The sequence below is a fragment of the Charadrius vociferus genome, unplaced genomic scaffold (genome assembly GCF_000708025.1).
Source record: "Charadrius vociferus isolate BGI_N301 unplaced genomic scaffold, ASM70802v2 scaffold308, whole genome shotgun sequence".
NCBI classification, from domain to species: domain Eukaryota; kingdom Metazoa; phylum Chordata; class Aves; order Charadriiformes; family Charadriidae; genus Charadrius; species Charadrius vociferus.
In genome coordinates, this window is record NW_009649929.1 from 765,644 (window position 1) to 788,422 (window position 22,779).

General features: G+C 41.2%; 1 protein-coding gene across 1 annotated transcript in view; it reads right to left on the reverse strand.

Moving 5' to 3' along the window:
- SYNE2 (spectrin repeat containing, nuclear envelope 2) overlaps positions 1-22,779 on the reverse strand; it is a 178,975-nt gene that overhangs the window by 39,263 nt on the left and 116,933 nt on the right. The window contains 16 exon segments of the mRNA XM_009891211.1: positions 1,381-1,475; positions 2,650-2,797; positions 3,140-3,294; positions 3,852-3,980; positions 5,412-5,591; positions 7,621-7,825; positions 8,122-8,255; positions 10,160-10,330; positions 12,699-12,848; positions 14,471-14,626; positions 15,342-15,518; positions 17,202-17,348; positions 17,796-17,978; positions 18,851-18,983; positions 20,302-20,498; positions 22,457-22,588. Coding sequence (XP_009889513.1) covers positions 1,381-1,475; positions 2,650-2,797; positions 3,140-3,294; positions 3,852-3,980; positions 5,412-5,591; positions 7,621-7,825; positions 8,122-8,255; positions 10,160-10,330; positions 12,699-12,848; positions 14,471-14,626; positions 15,342-15,518; positions 17,202-17,348; positions 17,796-17,978; positions 18,851-18,983; positions 20,302-20,498; positions 22,457-22,588 — 2,492 coding nt within the window.

Below are 22,779 nucleotides of genomic sequence, written 5' to 3' on the forward strand. Positions count from 1 at the left end.
CGTGAACTTGGAAATAAACTCTGTTCTGAGGATGACAAGTGTTGAGTGTTAATATATTTTGACTTCAAGGATTTCCATTCGCAATATTGTATTCCAATTACAATACCCAACTATCCCGAAAGCTCTATGCAGCCCTAAGCTCAGCCCTGCTCTCTGTATTCCACCTTTTAAGCAATCAAAAAATACTTCTACATGATACAAGAATGGATAATACAATTTATTCTTGCTGTTGTGGTATAGCAACATATATAGGGCAGCAATCACAGAAACAATAGGCACTAAACACTCCCCTGAAGGAGGTCAATGCAAGTGTGATAAGATTTCTGATTGTGCTGCAAAATTCATCTGTGCTTTTACCGGCTGTAAGCGGGAGTTCAGCCACCACTGTATCCTACAGCAGTGGGACCTAATTGCAAAGTGAAAAGACTCTGTGTTGCTATTGAACCCATTCAAGCAGTCTTTTGGCCTCTCCTGCAACATGCTTCGATGATCCAGCAGATCTAGCTGGAGTGGTTAAGACAACCCCCATCTATCAGTTCTGCTCCTCTGCAGGAGACCGTGGCCCACAGATTAGCTCATATACGAACACCTGTGTTTGTGAGGTTACCTTCAACACAAAAATCCAGCAGCTTTTCTTAGTTTAGCCCTACCTTCCCTGGGAGCTTTAAGACAAGCTATGGATTTCATACTGAAGTGGCTGAGGGGAGCACTCACGCTGTCCTGCCGGCTCCCTGGAAGGAGCATGCTCTGGCAGAGAGGGGTAATGTGTTCACAGCAGAAATGGCTGAGGCAGTTGAACCTCTGCTCACAAATATTACTTGCTGCTTCTCACTCCACACTGATTAACAGAAAAGTGTAAGATCATACTGATAAAAAACAGGTTTAGCTACCATATGGTTTGGGTTGTGTGACCGATGACTCAATGCCCTGTCATGTGCGCCAAGGGCAACATGGATAGTCTCACACCTCTGCACTTTGAAAAGGAGAGAGGGCTAGGAAGAGAGAAAGGATCCTTCATATGCAGCATCCTCATTACCCTCTGTAAGAAGCTAGTTCTGAACCACAGTTACAGCTTCAACAGCTGCAGGGTAGCAGTAGACAAGGAAGCCTTCGGTTCAGGAGCAATTATTTTTTGTTAGGCAGAACATCCAGTTACTATCCAAAATGTAGTCTGGCCAGGGCACTGTGTTTCTTTTTCATTGCACCTCCTCAGGCTTTTGCAAAAGGTGCCAGGGGGTTATTAAAAGACTGAACCCAGGCAAGAATTTGGGTTTATGCCCTCATGACAGCTCATGAGAGCAAAGATTCAATACCAACTCCAAGGAAGACAGCAAACTCACTGAATTACCGAGATCTTAAAGAGAAAAACAAATAGATTACCTTTTCTCTGCTTCTCCGGACTCCAAGGAGAGTAGAACTTTTGCTATGATAGAATTAAATGTCTGCTGATTTATGGAAATCTCAGTTTGCAGCATCTGAAAATACCAAGAGATCAATGGTTTTAACTATTTACTGAACAATCTTTGCTATGAAAGCTGGTTCTGCTCCTCTAGAGTGACAGTACTTATTTCATTTTAAATACTGAAAGCTCTATTATTTTCAAGTGCTAGTATCTAATGCATCCTAAAAGATTCCACACTTTTTGGATACCAGGAGGAATTTGCACGTATGTGATAGCAGAACCCACCAGGAGCTGTATGGTAATCTGAAGCCTGAAGTTTGCTGGACTCATTCATGAGAAATGCAATCTAGACAGAAACCCATAGAAAAGGTATAAAAGAGCTACATATAAGGGTCAATTTACTCCTTATCACAATGAACAAAAGGTTATTCAATATATAATTTCATGGCAATGAATGAATTGGAGAGGTCTTAGTAAAAGAGAGAAATTAACTTTCTGTGGACCCTTATGAATATCACTTATATGCAGAGACTTAACACCCTGTGGAATTAGCAGCAGCAGAAACACCCTAAGAGATGTTTAGTGTTTACCACTTGATTATTTTTTTTCTGTATTTTGGTTGGTTTTCCATCCTCCTGCCACTAGGACAAAGTCTATTGATAGACACTGTGCTTAGAATTGCATCCACATGCTACTGCTAGCATGCAATGTACCTTTTCTCAACGGATACTGTCATACATGCCTGAACCACTGTCTATCACAAATAGCAAGTGTTTGGAAGTATACCAGTGAAACAGATTTCCACCAAAATCTAACAACTGGTCAAAACAGAAATATGCTGTGAAAACATTTTGTTTTAAATGTAGTTCTTCCAGAAACCGATAAGGTTCCTGCCAGATCGCCAGCAAGCTGCCTAGCTACTTGCCATGGGCCACAGGCTTCAGTGCTCTGGGACGGGCACATGGGCAAGTAACCTCAGGGTTGGAGAAATCCAGGACTTCCATGACGCAACAGTTGAGAATGCACTCTTAAAGGTCTGATCTCTGCAAAGAGGGATCCATCCATTTTGGAAAAGGATTTTCACATTTCAAAGTTTTACTCTGAATAAGTACAAGGTCACATTTCAAGAGTGAAGTGCTTTGTAAAACTCTGCCCAGATCTACTTTCAAAAGGCATAGTATTTTCTAGTGATTTGCCCCCACCTTCACCATTCAAGAAGATGCTTCCATTTTTAGAGTTAGCTTTACCTCATATACTCTCTGTTGCTCCTGCAGTTCTTCAAACCGTCCTGGAATATTTGTTTTTAAGGCCTCTTTCATTTTTTCTAGGAATTTCATCCATTTTTCACATTTCTGAAAGAATTTCTTTTCATCATTTTGAGTTCCCTCAAGTACACTATAAAACAAAAGAAATAATCAGAAACTATTGTGTTGGTAGTTGTTTTTCTGGATATGGTTGCGATATGGTCTAATGTGATGGTTAGTAATACTAACATAGTAGGGTTTTGCTTGACACTTAGCTACCTTCTTCACCTATGAACATCCAGATTTTTGCTTCAAGTGACTTGGAATACAAATAGCCACTGAATAATCTGGAGTAAGTTGAAAGGGCAGGAATTCAACTTGGAAATCCCCTGAGAATGCTGAGAACAGATTGCAAGACCTCCCATGCTTTAATTTTGTTTTGATTTTCCTCATAGAAAAGGAAATAGTAGTGATTTTTGTTTGCATTTCAGACCTGCAGCGTTCCAGAGCAGTTGCTGTTTTCTGACTCCACTGCCGAGTCAGGCTCTGCATTTTCTTCAGGGTGAAGTCACTCAGCGGCAGCTTAATGCTTGCTTCATTCAAACTTTCTATGCTTGGAGAAAGTGCAGCAAGCTCCAGTGTGTGATGCTGGAAGGAAAAAAAATAAATTAATTGCAAAAAATACTGCCTTTCTTTCATTCAAGAAATATAGAAGCCTCTTCTTTAGGAAGGATCTGAACATTATGCTTCCAAAACGCTACCCCCCTCCTCCCCCCCCATTTCTGTATTAACTTCCAAGAATATAGGAAACAAACACGTCACAATTCCCTTACACAGGGTCCCTTTTTTCTACAGTACGAACAGATACTCAAAAGCTGGTACTGCAGATTACTTTGTACCCTAGATTGAGGGCAACAGGATAGCTCCAGAGCAAAGCTGGGGAAAGAGATCTCCCATCAATCCCAAATCTATGTGATTTTCCTCCCCTCCATGCAGGCATTTGGCCTGCAATGCATATCTAGAGTTTTTATGAACTTAAGTTATTGCTTTTTGTGTTTTGGATGAGATGATAGTTACTCTGATGGAAGTGCTATAACTGCAATACTTAGGACACTAAGAGTTTCTTGAAGTAGACAAGAGCTGGTATCCTATGGACACTTAAATCCCGAGTATGTATCTTTTTGTACTTGGGAATCCAAACATACCATGAGCAATTCTGAGCTGTCTGTTTCTCCCTCTAGACAGAGACTATCGAAGGCGTCCGTGCAATTCTTGATGTGACTCTCCAGTGTGTCAAGGCAGTTCTGGAAATCCTCCAGTTGTAAAAGGTTGAACTAGGGTGAATATTGCATATTTACGTTAATTATGATTTAATATACATATTCAGTATACAAAAAGGAGCAATAAGCACTATCATGAGGAAAACAAACAGATGTTAAATCCAAATTCCAATGTATGTATAACTTGCTAGCTGAACTTTTTCAGTTTTTGCACTGGATAAGGGGAAAATTTAATCCAAAGCAGAGAGCAAGAAATGGAATCTCTGAAACCCAAGAGATTCATATCTGTCTGGAAGGAATAGGGGCATCTGCAATACCTTTTTGTAGCTTTAGGCTGTTTGATTTGTTGTGAAATTTGAAAGCCAAAACTTAGTTTATCAGAGGGAAGAAACTTGTGAAAATGAGCTTCCTTTGAGGGGCCTGCTCCCATGTGCCTACAGCCAAGGCTGTGCAGTTTACATGAGCTCTGTGGAGAGAAATAACTAGGGCTGGAATTCAACTTTTTTATTCACTAGATTGGTTGCTTTGGGTCAGGCACTGGGGAATCTTATCTTTCTTGCAAGAATTAAGCTCCACATCTTTGAGAACACTGAAACCAGCAACATTTTTATAAGGAATGAATGGCAAAAATTGGTGTGGGGAGAGTGTCAGTTCTGTGGTAATGCTACACAGTTACACCAGAGAAAATGACTACCCAAAAATGAAATTTTTAATGGAGTGGGAAGTTCACAGGGAATATGAGAAATCTGTTACATTCACAAAGATATCTGGCTTTCAGCCATTGAACTGTGTGGGTAGATGGAGTCATAAACAGACCTGGCTGAAAATTTCTTCATGAATTTGGTTTTACTTTAGAACAGAACAATTCATTGAAACCAGACTTTTTCCCAGGAACAGACTAGTTCTACATCAGTAAAGGTACAGCAGTACATTTGCTTTGAAGTTTTCTCAGGAATACCTGCTCAGAGGTGAAGTCAATCCCACAGCACTCATGTGAGCAGAGCATCATATGGGGAAACCTGGATGCACGTCCCTCCCTACTCTGCCTGAAGAGGGATGAGAATCTGGTCTTCAAAATTACATCAAATGACCACAGTTTTCTGCTTGGTTTTAGATACATTGTGTGCACTCTTATCAAAGCAAACTGAAGCCCTCAGTTTTTTTTCCAAGGCAGAGCTGAGAAAGTTTACAACTTTGACATTCAGAGAATAAAAATATGTCTCCTAACCTGTAATCACTTGAGGGTCCTGTACTGCTCGACTATAATAGGTTCACTTACAAAGGCTTGTTAGAGCAACACGAGCAAGTAAGAAGGATGAAACCCTTCCTTCACCTGTCCCTCTGGCTTCATGTATTATTTCTTTACATAGTTGATCATACTGTCAAGCTTTATTTTATTGAAATTCCATTTCAAGTCAAGAACTACAGGGCTCTAGCGAAGAAGGTAGCTCACACTGACAGCTAATTTAATATTCAAAAAAATACCTCAAATTCAACTAACTTCCCCTGCAACATCTTGTCCAAATAGAATACTCTGTCGAGCGGCTGCAACTTCTCCAACAGAATGTCTTGTGCAGCTGTCCCAGCCTGCTGTTTTATCCGATCAGCCAGCAAAGAAATCCGGGCATGGCATCCTACTATGCTATAAAGGTCAAGCTGTAAATTCTGATGAGAGAAAACGAAAGAAAAAAAAAAGTCAGCAAATTAATCAGATCATCATTCATGTGCCACTTTCATTTAGTATCTTTTGTTGTCGTAACTAAGCTCTTTTTGTTGATCTCCTGCGGGAGCCAAATTCAGCTATGGTGAAAGCTTCAGTCTTTTACTCAGAGGATAATGGGAACTGCATCCATTCACTCTAGCGCTGCGAAAGGCACAGTTCAAAGTTCAGTGGAACACCAGTGACTTCAGGCAGTGGGATACCATTGCTACAGAGGAGATTAGGGAGAGAAATCAGAGTGCCCCTCTCTACAGAATGGATTTACTCTAGCAGATAGAGAAAGTGGCCCATGCTGCAGATGAGAAATGCTATTATGTTACAAACATACCAGTACTTTGGATCCCTTAGTGACCGAGGACTATGGTTTTGATTTTATTTGTTCCCTTTTACTACAGAAATGATGCTACAAAATTAAACTCTAAGTACAAGAACAAAGGGCGTCATTTTATACTTGTTCAATGTACTTGATTATTTTCTTTGACCTGGACAAGGAAAGGCAAGATGTCATCTTGAAACGTACCTATTTCTAGAACTGTCATTTACTTTTAGCCATGAACCCCCCTGGAATTTGCTACTGAATGTTGTCTTTTCTGTGAGTAATGAACAAAGACTTCTGATTGATAGCAAAGAGCAGACATGATTCCCCAAAAAGCAAGACAGCTCTTAGTTCCTGGATCATATTGTAAACTGCCACTTCAGCCATTTAGTAAATAACCCATTTTGATTTCTTGCTGTCTAGATAGGACTTTATTTTTATTTATTGTGGCGACAGAGTTGCATAAAACCATAACCTTTCCTAATACATACTAGAGGAAAAGATTAGAGAGATTAAAATACAGTTTTCTAAAGCTCACGTATTTTCAAATACACGTAACTCATATGCCATATCACTGATCCCCATTCTTCTAACTCATCACTTTCAAAAAAACACAATAAATTCCATGTGTACTACCCACACATACCAGGACAGGATCTACAGTGCTCATGACAACTCCAGTGGTCCTGCCTTGCTTAGTAGGTGCAAAACACTTCCAAAAAATTTCCAGAAAATGTGTTGCCTTTTTGCTGACATATTAATGAATTTATGTCACAGCCATTAATAGATCAGAAGAAAGTGAAAACATTTTGGTCTAACTTTTGCTGCTGTCAGTTGTTTCTGACATGGGAAGAAATATATGAATTCTCTTTCCCATAACGTAAAGTTTCTTAATGGGCCACATGCAAACTGGAGTACTTTGGACTTCTTCCAATATGTGGCTAGAGGTTCATAAAGCATGATGAATCATTGCTCTGTCCTGAAATAAGGATTATAATATTTCTTTATTGAAGTCTGAAGAAACCAAAAATGTCAGACCTAATGACAGCTTTGCTGTCTGAGAGTCAAATGTACCCTGTGCTCTCAGCATGAGATCTCATTTGCCTAAAGTCAGAGGCATTTAGACTAATCTAATGAGCTCAGAAATCTGTGAACTTACCAGACCAGGCCAAATAAAAGTACCAAACCCAAATAAAACCAATTTGAAGACTGTAGAAGACTTCAAAATGGTTCTGTGTTCTAGAAAACTGGTCTTTTTTTCCCCAGCTATTGTTCTAGTAGATATTATCTCTCCTCCCAAGCAGTGTCCTATAAAGTAAACAATTTTTGGTTTAGCTTCTAACCTAGACAATTCTATGATTCCTTCCAGCACAGGCCTGATTCTTTGTATAGAGCAGAACGGGGCAGATATGGAATATGATTGTTCCCTTCTGCTCTCTTCTCATCCTGTGCTAACTCTAGTTTGGTTTGGTCTCAGGATCTGGTCAAGGTATTTAAAGGAAATACAAAGATGTCTGTTAATGGAACAAAACCCACAGATTTTATGGTTTTGACTGTCTGGATTTGGGGGAGCAGAGAGGGGAAGAAGGTGTTCTTTTGATTTGTTTCTCAAAAATAAATCCTGGTTTGTACCAGGCAGCAGAAACATATTCATGTACCTTTATATCCTGTATCCTCTGCTCCAGGGTTTCTATCATGTTATCCTCAGGCAAGTGAGCATCCAAGAGTTGAGTGCACTGCTCTTTGTGCTGTTGTAACTTAGCTGCTGCCTCAGTGCATAAAGTATTGAAGCGCTCCCAAAGCTGCAGGGTTGCTTGTGCCGCCCGCAGTTGATCTGTGACATCTTCATTTACCGAGTTCCACCTGCCAACATATCAAAGGATAAGAGCATTTTCCTAGGGGGTTCTCCTCCATAATATGATTTGGTGTAAGATTCCTGTGGGAGTTTCTTTGCATTCATACCCATGTTACTGAAAGCCCACTGACACAGCATCATTTTGTGCTCTGTGATCCATCACAAAGAAGGCAGTATCAGCTGCTCCTCACACAGGTACCCTTAGACAGGTGAGATTTGAAAATCTGACAGATGTTCAAGTCCTGCCTCAGCACCTATTTTTTTTTTTTTTAATACTAATTGGGGGTCTTTTTTGCAAGCTTACCTAGTGTGTGCCTCCGTGCACTTCTGTTCAATAATCTCTGCAAAGGAGGGGGAGCAGTTATTCTTCAGATTACTGGCAGCAGCCTGGAGCTTGGCCCAACTTTCTTCAGTGTTCTCCGATTCATCCTGAAGAGACTGCAAAATGGACTATTGCAATTAGTTGTGGAGACGAACGATGTAAGTATAGCTTCCCCTATAGATTGGTAGGGATAGGGTAGCAATAATGCCACACATTTCCAGCACAGATTAAAATGTTTGTGAAAAATGTAACACCTGATCCTAAAAATTAGGAAGCTAAAATGGTCCAAGTTAAAAAAATCATTCAGGAGGCCTATTTTAAACTGAGGTCATTTATTTGCTTTTAAATGAACAGCTCATTTAACAAACCCATAGCCTTGAACTGATTAAATTAATTCACTCAAAATAAAAATTGTTTTTATTTTAAGCCACTGTTTCAGGGAAATTTTGACTGGCAGTAAAGTTGCCTTGACAACCCCTGTCCCTGGCTGTGCGTTCCCCCTCCTGATACAGGCAATTGCAGAACCCTGCCATGGATTGTATCTGTGAACTGATCCAGATTAAAAATAAAGAGGGTGATGGAAGAAAAGAGGTAAGAAGGTGCCTAGTTCCTTCCATTAATTACGTGTCCCCAGGTGAGGATAGAAAGCACTTATACAGGCTTTACCGATGAGAGACATGTACCCAAGATTTACAGCCTCAGTCTAGCCTGCACCACTTCTGCTGTATCTTGAAAATAAACCAAAAAATGCCTTATTTACACTGAAACAAGGAGCGTTGGCACAGCCTTTCAACACTCGTTTAAAGCCAGGTAAGAGGATTTCAGCCATATCTGTAAAATGTTCACACCCGGGGCCAGCCTGACTGCCCACTCTAGATGCCCCACTTAGACTCTGTAATAGCCAAGCAGAGCAGTAGGACGATCCAGAGCATTTACACCCAGCATTTATGCCCAGCCCTATTTAGAGGCTTTGCAGGAAATTCCAGTTCTCTTGAGGGCCACCGAACAGTTGACTTTGCACTGGAGGAATCAGAAACGTCAGGCTCAGGTATCGCCCTGCTCTGACCTGGGGCTGCTGCACCCATCCAACCCAAGCCACAGCTTTTGGGAAGGGGAATCCTGGGTCCTGGACCGTGACTCCAGTGCTGTTTATATGTGGAAAGATGCTTTAATGCAAATGACGCTTTAATGTAAAAATGTGTCAGTGGTCACTGGCACAGTGGCTGGGACATAGTACCCCAAGGGGAGCATTCAGATAACAGATCTAAAGACATGGTCCCTGTGCCACTTTTCTCCCAGGTCCCCTTCATTTCTGCACTGAGTCTCAGCATTGATGCACAAGCATCTCCTTCCAGGTTATGCTACAGCCTTATGGCGGGATATTTCCCTGGGAAGCACAAGCGAAGGGGCAAATTTCCTTTCAACCATTGAGCCAAGAACCAACATCTTTCACCTGAATGGCGAGTAACCTTTACGCAAACACATACAGCGATGGCATTAAGTTTTCCTTTGCCAGCTGTATTTTCAGCCAAACTTCTTGCTGCCCATGTGGATTAGACATGGACTGAGTAGCCATTAGCATGAGGGATGGTGATGGAGTGCACATGTCCATCTGGACTGTGTAGTGCAAGGGAGCATGGGGACCTGGTGCTTCATGTAGGGATGCCTTTCAGCATGTGCAGAGGACTGAAATGTCAAGGGATCTTTGCAATCCAAAATGGAGGCTCTGCTAGCCCACAGTAAGGCAGACATGGTAGCAGCTGACCTGTACTTCACTTCTCTCTTGAACTTTGGTACCTAAATTGCACCAAAGTTGAACTTCTGTGCTAAATAAAGTCAGAAGTCTAAAAATAGTCCTCAGTGCCTCTGGAGGTAAAACAAAAATATTTCACTGACTTCAATGGCACAGTAATAAAGAGGAAGTTGCTCAGATAAATTTTTCTGTGTTTTTTTTCAGTGGAGTTTGTTTGTTTAAAGGCACAAAAGGAAGTACAGAAATAAGACAACTTCAGTAGATTACCTGGAGAGTTTTGACTTGGTTTTCCAAAGCTTCCTGTGACACCACAGAACGTTTGCACTGGTCTATGCAGTACAAATACCTTGTTGTCATCAGGGTGACTTCTGCATAAGCTTCGTCGTATACTCTCCACTGCTCCAGTATTGACTGCATTGAGGTCTTTAACTCTGCAACCTGCAAACGAACCACTTCTGTTACTATTTCTTGGGTACTCCTGACATGTAAGTCACCTTTAAATTGACTTAAAAAATCGAAGCTCAGTGCTCACTCCATGACAATCCACAAGAATTTCACAAGTTGAAGTATTTTCCTACTTAGTAAGGAATTGTGCAGGCTTCAAAGCAAGCAGTAAACAGCATTTAGAGTGAAGCTTAAGAATTTGCTGGAAATAAATATTTAACCAGAGTTCAAGGTAGCACTGTTCTGTCAGCCACAACTCCAGAACACCCCTGAAAGTAAAAAGTACTGAAATAATGAACTGCTTATTCCTTCCTGCCAAAAATCAACCTGAAGTGGGAGGAAGTTGAGAGCCTTAGTCTTCTTAGGAAGCAGGTAGTTTGATCCAGAGATCAAGTTGCCTTTTAAAGAAAATTTGAGCAGAAATTGTTTGGTATGGAAGAAGCTGCTACTTCAATACTCTGGAGAGCTATCACCCCTCTTATGCCATTGGGCTCTAATAATGCAGGCCCACCTGAATCACAGTCTAGGAACTTCAGGATTCTCATGTAAAATTAAATGATGCATATCCTCTTTGTTTTCTATGTCTCTCTCATTATTACAGTTGTTTAATCTATATAGCAGCAAGCATGGTTTCCATTTGCCACATGCTCCTAAACACTGCAAACACAAAACCACAGTCCTCCTTTGGCGTGATTTGTCGTTTTTATTCTTCTGTATCAGGTATATCCTGGGTTAGATAACACATTCATCTAGTTCGCTATCTATTTTCAGTCATGCCAGTACCAGATGCTTTGAGAAGAGCATGAAAACCAGGCAAGCAAACAAGCATGTCTCCATGGGACCTGGCAAAGCCAGATGCCAGATTTCAGTTCTGACTATGCATCCACACAATGGAATATGAAGACCATACTACACCATAGTGCATGCTAAATAGACTGTAGGGATCATTGTATCCTAGTATCCTAGTTCCAGGCACGCAGGAGTAGATGGATTAATCATCCCTATTCTCATTTGAATCATGGTATAGGTGGGAGGAATCTCTAATTACTTTTTGTAGCCTGCAGCTAATTACTGCCCACACAAGGAAGATGGAAAGACATTGTGCTCGTGAAATGTCTGTGGGCCACAGACTCACAGTCTTTAGATCAACCTACGGATAATACAATCAAGGTATCACATCTCCTTAGACCCATATTTGAAATCACAGCCTGGGTCTGCTGAGAGCAGTCACTTGTGGGAAGAAAGCTGCCTTCAGTGTTTCATTGCACATGTAGACAACTAGGCTGTAAGAACATTCTGCGGTTTGTAAGTTCGATACTTAAGTCATAAAAATACTAAAATTAATGTGACCCATGGTGACTATAAGAAGAAAAAAGCACTAGGCTGTCAATCCTGCCAATTTCAATCCACAGCTCTACAGCAGAAGGAAAAACTTTCATCATGTACAGGCACAGAATTTTCTCTGCTTTCTTGGTAAGAAAAAGCCACATCAATTCTGTGGAATTCTAAAACAAAAAGCAGCAGACCCACCCTGCACTGACACCTCATGTGGAAGAGTTAAAACAAAAGGGTTCAGGTTTCACAAGTTTTAAGGAACAAAAGCAAGGCATTTATCATAGAAAGCATAAGGGAATCTTATCTATAAACACAATCACTGCACCTTTTATAATCCTCTACAGTATATGGTTATTTTTTATCACAAATTTAAATCCATAAACGGACTCATTATTTTATCTTCTGCAACTATCAATTACATCCAGATAAGAAAGATCAGTTCCAAGTCTAAAGATAATTTAACTATAAATGAAAACGGCTGGGGAGTCGATTTGCATGGGAAATCAATCTGCCACTCTCCTTGAAGCAACTGGAAAATACATAGGATTTGAAGATAGTGAACACCATCCAGGTGTGTTGACAAAAGAGTAATTGGCAGATGGAAATGCTACAGTGAGAATGGGGCAGGAATAGACAGCTTCCACCAGCGTATTATAGGGGAGAAAGACAAGGGTATGTAAGAGAAGCAGGTTGAGTAAGAAAATTTAAGGTTTCCTTTTTTGAGCTCGACAGAAAAATAGCAGTGCTATATCTTTATTTTATTAAACTTCAGATGGGGGTCTGTATCTCTTCCCCCTGTATTCAAACTACTTTGAGATCAGACTTCTTTTTTATCTCTCAACTTTGGAAAGACATTAACTTACATTATGTATAGACTTGAAAGGAAGTTCTTAGGAAAGTTAAGGTTAAGAGTAAGGAATACTTTGCATCTTTTTGTACCAGCTCCTGCCATCCCATGAAGCAGCTTAATAACACTGGTGGTAAGAACATGTACTGGAGGAAATCTGAATGCAAGCAAAGCTATTACCTGGCTTACAATGCTGTCCAGCATTTCATGAAGCTCAGCTATCCTGAGAGACAGAGCTTCTGGAGTTTGTTCTTCACTACCATTCAAAGCCAAAATCTGTTTGAGCTCATCAAGAGTTTTGGATTTAGTTGTGAGTTGATTTTCTAGCTCCTAAAGTTAAAAAAAAAAAAGGAAGACAAATAATATTTTTTAATGAGACTATAGAAAAAAAACTTCTGTGTCAGGAGCTCAGATAAACATTCCTTCTTTAAAAGCAATTTTGTGTAATTCTTCAGCGATGTAACGCCACCACCATTTCACCTCTGATACAGAACAACCCCTTTACAGGAATTCAAAATGACAGTCTCCTGCAGGTAGAGCTAGACTCAGTCCATTTAGTGTCAGCATGAGCACTGGACAACATGCTTGGGAAGGAAATCATCAGGAGCTAATTCCTCAGCCACCATGCAGGTCTCTTTGTACCTCTCCAGATGCAAAAAGTTTTTCTGTTAATGCAGCTGAACTTTTCCTTGGGTACGTTACCACTCGGGTCCTCCTCTGCTCCAGCAGACTGATATAGAATTTAGACTGAATAGGAACTGATTTTGCAGCATGACAGTCTCTGACATCCTAACAACTTCTAGAAAGTTATTTTCAGCTTGTCCTCTTAGTCAGAGGCTTTATCCCATGGCTGAAATCCCACTGAAATCAATGGAGATGCCTTGGAAAATAAATTCCTCCCTAGCACAATCAGCAAGATTATAAGGTAGACTTGACATGCTGGAGAAAGTTCAGCAATAAGTTCCTCACAAAATGAGTAAATATCCATACAGACAATGGGCTGTAACATTTTCCTATACTACACAAAGTCTTGACCTTTTTTCCCCCAACTTACCATCCCCAAAACATTTTCAAATTTAGACCTCATTTTTATAGAGCAAATTAATTTTAATGACGCATTTTAGCCACCTGCATCCTAGCGCTGTACCTTGCTGTAAGCAGGTTAGTGTTTTATCAGAGATACCCTGTGTCTTTCTTCCATTCTGGTCCTCAATACATTTCAGAGTGCTTCGGAGACAAGTAACTTGGTGTGTAACAGAGCACTCTAGGCAATAAAAGGAGCCTACTACAAGAGAGACACGTAACCATGGCAATGAAAGAACAAATATTCCATGTTAAAAAATAGAGAGGGAACACTATTGAATGAAAACAGCAGACTGTGAGAGTAATAGGAGCCAAATATTAGCTGGCTGCACCTGTACTAATTTTGAGGGAGATGATACATAGAAAAACGCAACAAAACCAAAGGACACCCAGATTCTTGAGACTGGTGCAGAGAGACTACATTCTAGGGCAGGAATGGAGTGAGCTGCCCTTTTTCCAAATGGAACTGTGTAGTTTCCACGACACTTCTGCCACAGAGCTCTTCAAAATAATGGAACTGATAGCTTTGGCCATGGCTGTGCTAAACTGAGAACTACTTATTTTGGCCGCATCTCAGAATAAGATCTACAATATCGCTGCACAACACTCCAAATACCATGGAATAGCAGCAGATGCATCTTCAATTGGAGGAAAAAACCATAAAATAGCAATTCATATTAAAAGTTGATCTGTCTCTTTATCACCTGAACCTACAATGCTTTAATTAAAATTGCATTGTACTATTCTTCTAGGAAGTGACAACTTCCTTTACATTTTTTCTGTTAAAATCTGTGCAGTTCTTTAGTCTGGATTCAGCAAAATGCTAAATACCTTTTTATTACAATAATATCACACATATAATGCTTTACCTTGCAGTCATCTAATGTGTTCTGTGCAGAGATCAGACTTGTTGGGGTTTGTAAAGATCTCAGTCGACCACTCTGAGCTTCCAGCCAGTTGCGTAGAGTCTGTGCTTTGTTCTCATTTTCCGTAATACCCTCCAAAACGTGTTCCAGGTCTTGTATCTGAAAGTTACAGAACTTAAACCTAGAGGTGGCAGAAACAGGGCTACCCCTTCCATGACAAAATTTGAGATTACAATATTTACATTGAAAATGCTATTTAAAGAAAATATTTTTAAATTAAAAGCTAAGAAGTTTTACTGGCTCTTTAGGATCTGACCTTTTCCCTGGGAAGGAAACAAGGCAGTGTGGGTTCTAGAGCTGGCAGCATGCAGACCTGACAAGTTGGGGCACCCCAGGCTACGTAGATACATTCCTATGGAGTCTGAAAACCTCATTCTCCCTAAAACCCACCAACAAAGTTACCAATGCCCTGAATTCTCCCTTTTCTCAATATAAGTTGTCTTTGTTGACATGTCACTGACTGTATTTTCTTCATATGAGGAATCTTATTTTTTCCACCTAATACAGTCAACTAGGGTAAATCCTGTGTTGTCATGAAGAGCAGATTTTGTCTGTTTTCCCTCCCTGCAAGTTACAGGAGAGTTTACCCACCCAGACTTCACTGAAGTTTGGATGCCTTCCCACCACCTGATAGTTGATATGCTGTGAGACCACTCCATAGGCTGCCCATGAGACAGCAGGATGGACAGACAGCAGAGAGCACAGGGAGTCACAGTGTTTTCAGACTTGGGGAGAAAGGCTGCTTGCAAAATACAGAGCACTGGCACCAGCAAGATCAATGTTGTGACAGAAAGCAATAAGAACTCAATCAAACCTTTCTGTTCAAAGACCCCTGCAGCCTGTGCCACCGCAGGTTCATCTCTCCAAGACACTCAGCAAATTCTGTCCTTTCATACCGCTTGCTTTCCACATCACAAGTGCTCATCTGCAAGAGTGACTGGTTCACAAAATCTACCATCCACTGCTTAAAGTTCATTTCCATCATATATTCCTGGAGGGGAAAAAAAAACCAGAACAAAAACATAAAACAATTAGTTTGGCAGTTTAATGTGATCAGTTCCAATGATGCTTCAAGGCATAGTTATGAGACATTCATGGCTTATTCTGAACCATGGCCTAAAATATTTTTTCTGAAAGAGACCTCGCTGTAGGAATACTTCTCAATTTTTACCATTCTATATTTGTGTAGCTATTTCCATCCACTGAAACTTTTGCAGAAAGTCACTATCATTACATGGGTAGCTCAATGTAAGAACAGGCTAGTGCCAGAGCACGGAATAAAACCTAGCTGTACCAGACCCAGTACTTCATCCACTGGACAATACCATCACACTGCCATGGGCCCCGATTAGGCTAAGACCAAGGCCTTCCCACACTCCAGTGACTCACAGGCAAGTGCAGACACGAGTTTGCACTCCTTCATCAAAATATCTCTTATCAGAACAGAATATCAGAATAGAATATTAGAATATCTGGGAGGAAAAACTGTCCTGCAGCACCAGTGTCCTGGCCCACAGAGACAAGTGAAAAACTACCCGCAAAGTGAGGACAACATGAGGGAATGTCTTTTTATTTCAGAAGGTCTTAGGAGAAGAGAGGAGGAAAGGGGTCCTCGTTGTATCTAGTAGTACCCAGAAAAAAGGCACCAGGGAATACCACAGTAGAGTTATTGAAGCCATAGCTGCTTCCCTGGAGGAATTTGTGACCCTCATCCCAGCTTTCTTCTCAGCATACACATCCCCACATTGCTGACAAGTGCAGAAGACACGCCTGCAAACTAATCTTTAAATATCCAAAGGGTTAAAAACAGCACCTCACCTACACGTTCCAACTGCCAAATCCAATTGATACAGACCAAAACATAATATATCTTCTATACTAAGGCACTTTGAAAGAAATGCTTACGTTGGCACTTGCCTTACGTGTAGTGCCAAAATGCCTGAGAACTGCAGCTGTAGACTGAGAACTGTCATCCTGTCTGAGCCCAGAGCACCACCCAGTAGCTCTGCAAGGGCAGAGCAAAATACATCTCTGCAGGGATTCGTGCCCTGAGGTTGGGCTCCCTGGCATCTATGGAGGTACAAGCATGGCTTGAATCCTTCCTGTGGCTGGGGCAATCAGCCTCTGCCCTTGGTGCTTTCACATCTGAACAGAGCCAAGTCTGCTGCAGCCTCTCTCTCTGCAGGGACATTCATCTTGTCCCTTTTTCCTAGCAGGTTATCTCTTTTGATGAAACATAATATTCAAAATGCCTGTTCTCTAGTTGAATGGATCCTGCTTATGGAGCTCCATTACGAGGTATTCCTTCTTGAAAAGACAAACTAAAACACAGCACAAATACAGAGTCTGTCTTCCTAAGGAAGCAAAGCTTTTCTGCTCAACACATTTTATGATCTAAATTTAAGAGAGAGAGAACAAGCAAGACAGATGGGACAGCATGAGGAAAAGGAGATTATAGCACAGCAGGCAGTAGCTGTACTGCAGGGCAGACAGTGTTTTGTGTGGCATGGAAGCTAAAGGTTTTTATAAATGGAGATGTTAAGGCACCTTTGAGACTGTTTGAGGAACCCATCCGAGAGCAAGGGGAAGGATATGACAGTGCCTGTAGGCTGTTTCCATCCTTTTCACAGCCGAACACCTTGCAGAAGGCCTGGACTTACAAATTCCCATTTACCTTGCACTTCTGAAGGAGGCTTCTGACTTCAGCAGCACTACGTTGTGAATTTATTGGCTCCTGGTGTCCCTGCTGTTGCTCCACATGGTCCAGCCAGGTCATTAGTTCAGCAATAGCTTCCCGCGATGAAAGTTTTTCCATCTGAAGCTGGGGGTAAAGCATATAATGAATGCTCTACACTCTGCTTGTTAGAAATATCAAGGAAAAATGACATTTGTATTTTTAGAAAGGCTCAGGCACTATAATTGCAATTATCGGGGTATGAACTTGAAAGTGAGCCCTGTGGTCCAGAGGGGCATATGACTTAAATTAAGAAAAGTTTGAGAATTCAGAAATTTGAAATAAAATTCTTTTTAATTGTCACAGACTTTCATATAAAGCAGTAAAGATGACAGATATGTGCAAAACAGCCCAGGAAGAACACGGCAATAATTAAACTGCAGTACAATATTGGGGATATTCTGAAAGCAAGACAGCTAATTAAGAAAGAGGTGCTTTGGGGGCCTTATGGAGCAGCCAACTGAATCCCAGCAGCAGCATTTTAAAGTAATTATTTAGCTTGAACTGAGAGATGGCAGCAGAGCTTCTCCTCACCTGGTGAAGCTTTTCTTGGATGGCTGGGCGCTGTGTAATCAGTTCTCCCCATTTTTGCTCAAACTTTGCCAAAGATGACCTAAGTGCCGCAGTATCAGCTTGCTTCACATGAAAGAGCTGGTTGGCAGTGCTCACCACAGATGATTTCAGGGAAGATTTTTCATCAACTTCCTTAGAGAATGCCTGAGGTGCATGGGAGAAATTTAAGAGACAGTAAATATTTATGTATCTATTTAAATAAAGAAGACAAACCAGGTTTTCAGTCACAGGAAGTTCTGCCTCAACAAACACATTTTAGCAAGTTTGTAAAGTTCAGAAAACCTAAACTCAACATGTTCTGGCAGTAGGTGAGGCCTTTGTCTGCCCAGCTTGATACAATGCTGAATGCCACCTTTTGCTCCACAGGGACTGGGAATATCCTGATCCTTACTTCACATAGGGGTCCAGGGAGCAACCCCAGTCCTCGAGTCTCTGGCCAGCTCACACCCACCAGCCCAACCTTCATGATGGTTTGCTTTCCCACTGTGCAAGACTCCCTCTGTCAGGCCTCACACTGGGGCTGAACCTCCTGGCTAGTCATACAAGGGAAGCACAGCATTGGTTGTGCAGGCAACGACATGAAATGCAATTCAGCATGTTTCTCTTTCCTGACTGCCTGACCATCCTCACAGCCCCGCTGTCTCCACCCCTGTTCCCTGAACCCACACTCCAGATTCAGTTGGTAAGCAGCCCATCAGCTTGGCTGAACTGCTGTGTCTGGTATTTGGCATCAGGAGCAAAACAGAAAGTGTGCTATCACGCTGCAGGTGCGTAAGAGATGCTGGCAGGGCTGTGATGTGTTGCAGTTGGGAGCTCATTATAAGAGGATTCCATTCTGATTTATGCACAGTTGGTTCCCCACATAGACAATGGGGTGGCTTTAGGGCACACAGCCATTCAGTGCTATATTATGTGGGCAGCTTCTGGGAGATGGCAAATACAAAAACCACTCAGAAGGGTCATTTTCACTGGAAATCACAATGTCTTATCTAAACCTGGGAGGAGAAATGACTTACAAACAAGCTGTTGATGTTATCCCTGATGGTGGGAAGATCCTGTGACGCGTTGAGAGACTGCTCCTTCCAAAAATTCATTCTTTGCTGAGCAGAATCCAGCCATTTCATTAATTCCTCCGAGTCTCTGTTGTAGCTACAAGGAGGAAACAAAACACACACACATCCGTCTCCTAGTTGAGTCTGGGATACATTTCTCACCCTCCAAGTTGTTCTCCTCTCTGGGAGGAGACATGTGCTATTCTGGCACCTGTGCCACTACATACCCCTGCAGAAGCATTGAGGATCAATGTGCAACACAGCAGTTCTGTTGAACTACACACAAAACTGTTCCTATCAGCTCTTTTCAGCTGGTCTGCTCTCCCTGAAAATATTCTCTTTCTGTATTCACCTAGCAGTTGCCAGGACAAGCTCACATGTGTGAAAAGAGCTTTGCTGGAGGTGAAAACCACGAGAGGAGATTGTGCACGCTGCAAGATACAGCGCAGAATACACAGCAGGGGTAAATACCAACAAACACTGGCATGCTCCCTCCACACTATGGGTCCAACCAGCCTGAGCTCAGAGCACACAGACCAGGTGCAGGGAGAGCTAAGCGTGGTACATCAGCTGGTGGACTGGGCTGTAGATCCCCAGATTGCCTCCACCTGACTGCCAGGCCTGCATTGGCAGTTGGCTTGGGGCATGGGAAAGCACTGAGCATGCTTGGGTCTTCCCCCTTTGGAGAGCTTCAAAACACAAGTTGAGGCAGCATGTCAGCCAGGTCTTGAACATTTGTAAGGTGGATAGTGTACATGCACAGACAGGCGCATTATGCCTTTGCATGGGAATCAAGGCTAGCTTGCATTTGCAGCAGGCCAAAATGCTTTGGGCAGCACGATCAGAGCTTGTGTTAACAATCCCAATGTACAAACTGCAGCACGATGCAGCTAGCTCTCACCTAGATGCACTGAATTTGCAATCGCAGCAATCAAAATATTCTTCCTACAAAAATAAGCAGGAAGTGAAGCACTCGTCTACACAGTGAGAGAAGATCAGCTGTGTAATAAAGAGCCACTTTTCTAATCACCACTGCTTTTTTTTTTTCCTTTTTCTCATTTTTAAGATAAAGGAGCTATGTTTTTTATCAATTCACTGTAATATTTAGGTTTAGATTAAACATTAGGAAGAAATTTTTTACTTTGAGGGTTGTAAGGCACTGAAACAGGTTGCCCAGAGAGGTTGTTGAGGCCCCATCCCTGGAGGTGTTCAAGGCCAGGCTGGACGTGGACTTGGGCAACCTGGTCTAGTGGGAGGTGTCCCTGCCCATGGCAGGCGGGTTGGAACTCGATGATCTTCAAGGTCCTTTCCAACCTAAACCATTCTATGATTCTCTCTTTCAGAAAATACATCTATAGAAGGTCAGAAACTAATTTCTAGCTGATATCTGTAATTGCTTTCTGACTTATACCCACCTGACCAAGAGTTTGAGTAACGTCTGAAGTCGATGTAGTTCATGGCCAACTTTTTTGTTTAAAGACAGCCACTCATCTTCCAGCTTCCCAATCTGGCTTCTTATTTCTGGACAGCTCACAGCAGTCAGCAATTTCTTCCCTTCTTTCACCATCTGGTACAGCCTGGCATGGTTTTCATCAACACTGCTTTTGATTTGCTATCAGAATATGGGAAGTTTGCATAACAATAATATTTTAAAAACCGAAAACACAGCTGGCAAAACATCTATCATTTGTTCTAACTTCTTAATCTTACATTTCCTCTGTCATGTATTTTATTTTCTAAACAGAACAAATCTGTACTACATTACAAGCAAAAGGGACACAGGTTATTTTTTTGTGTTTCCTTTGGATAGATCAAGACTGATCTCAATATAATTGAGGTGCATTATCAGAATGACTGTGTTACGATTTGATGGGCTTTTTTGACACATGTAAACCTCAAGCAATGGACAAACACTCTCTATCAGATCTGGCTGCACTGTCCAAACATATGACTGTCCCAAGCAGAAAGTTATTGCACTCCTGTTCTTAGAGGGCCCCTCTGGCTCTATCCTATTTAAAAAAAAAACCAAACACGTTACCAGTGTTTTGAAGGAAGCTGTTGGGATAATTATTGAATAATGGCAACAGGGAGGAATAAAGTGTGAACAGTGAGGACATTAAGTAAAAGACATAGGGGTGGTCTGGTTTGCTTAGACAGCTGAATAGAAACAAAGCATCATTTTACCTTTGCTACACTTCACTGGAAGATCAAAATAAGACAAGGGAAAAAAAAAAACAGAAACCAAACCAACCCAGGAAGCAGATTAGTCCTGGGGAGAAGGCAGAAAATAGCAATTGTGTGATGTGCAAGTATTTCACTTCTCTGCAGGCATAAGGGGCCTGTACAATATTATTAATAGGGATATTTCTCTCACAGGAATTAAGCCACAAAGATTGTTATTCTGCTCTGTCCTTGAAACTGCAAAGCTCCAGTGCTGGGACTCCCCCAAAAAGCACCTTCTAAAGCTTTACTACTTTGTTTCTGATGTCTTTAAAGACAAATAAAGACTTAAGAGTGCCAAGTCAGTTAAGAACTTAAAAAAACAAAGTAAACCAGGCAACTTCCCAGTCAATGGCTATGCAGATATTGCATGTCTCCTGTCTCAGTGTAAGAGGCATCAAAAGCACCGTGTAAGAGTAGATATTGTAAATATCTACTGTTGATTTATTTCAAAAGCTTCACTGTAGCTCAGATTTTTCTCAGAACATCCAATCATCTCTTTCATGCTGTCAACTAGATTAAATCACAGTATTCCTTTTTGCCTTTATATTCTATGAATCTAAATATCAAACTGGACTCAATGTAGGCCCAAAGACTCAACTCAAAAATTTCTAATCGAGTGGGTCCTCTGAAGACCGAGAAAGGTGAAACCTGTAAGGAATGCAGAGCACTCTCTCAAGATACATCATTAAGTTTACTGAACATTATTTGTTCTTAATTTTATAAAACAACCATAAAGGCTGCTTTCATATTCTTCTATTCAAATGTGTTTAAAACATACATAAAATGTTTCCAACTAGACTTGAAGTTCTAAATAAAGGTGTAGCTCTACCATCAGAGATGCAGCTGGGAACAAACCAGGAGCCTATTTGCCATACTATACAAAAGAAATGGTATTCTCTTTGGTCAGATAGAAATCAGGACACCTTATTTTGAATTCTCAGGATTTTAAAAGGAGCTGGTAAACCTGTCGACCTTCTAGTGCAACCAGCAGTTCAGATATTTGAAAGCATTGGGTTGATTCTCCTCTTCCATAGGTTTTACATCATGGCATGAAAATCGTTCCTGAATTACAGGAAGTGTTCGTTCCACGGCTCCCTGCTGTCGTTAGGATCCATGTAGCCTGCATACCATCTTCTCCCAGATACGTGCATTTGAAGACCAAGTTCTAAAGTAGCTATAGTCATTATTCCCACTTAAATGAATTTATAGTCCCTGGCTGAAATTAGTAACCTGATTTCCTGCTACTTTTAAAAGTTAAGTTTTCAGCTTGCATCCACACACAGACAAGGACACAAAGCTCTACACATCCATGAAGAAAACTGGTCAGAGACACAGACACATAAATACCTGTAGAAGTGCAATCCTTTCCATTAATCTTTCTTCTGTTTCTTCCACCAAATTCACAGAAGGCAACGTAGAGGCAAGTGCCTCTAACTCCTTATTGAAAACTAGGCATTCATCATCAAATTCCACCCATTCCTAAAAAATACATTGTATCGTTAACATAGCACACATATATCTGCATTTTCGCTACACCAGACCGACGCCTTAATGCTTATTCTAGCATTAGCAGCTCTTACTTTAATGAAATAGAACACAAAAATAGGTGAATAGTATGGAAATATTAAAGTGAGACATGATTTCACCAGAGACTAATTAATTAATTAATT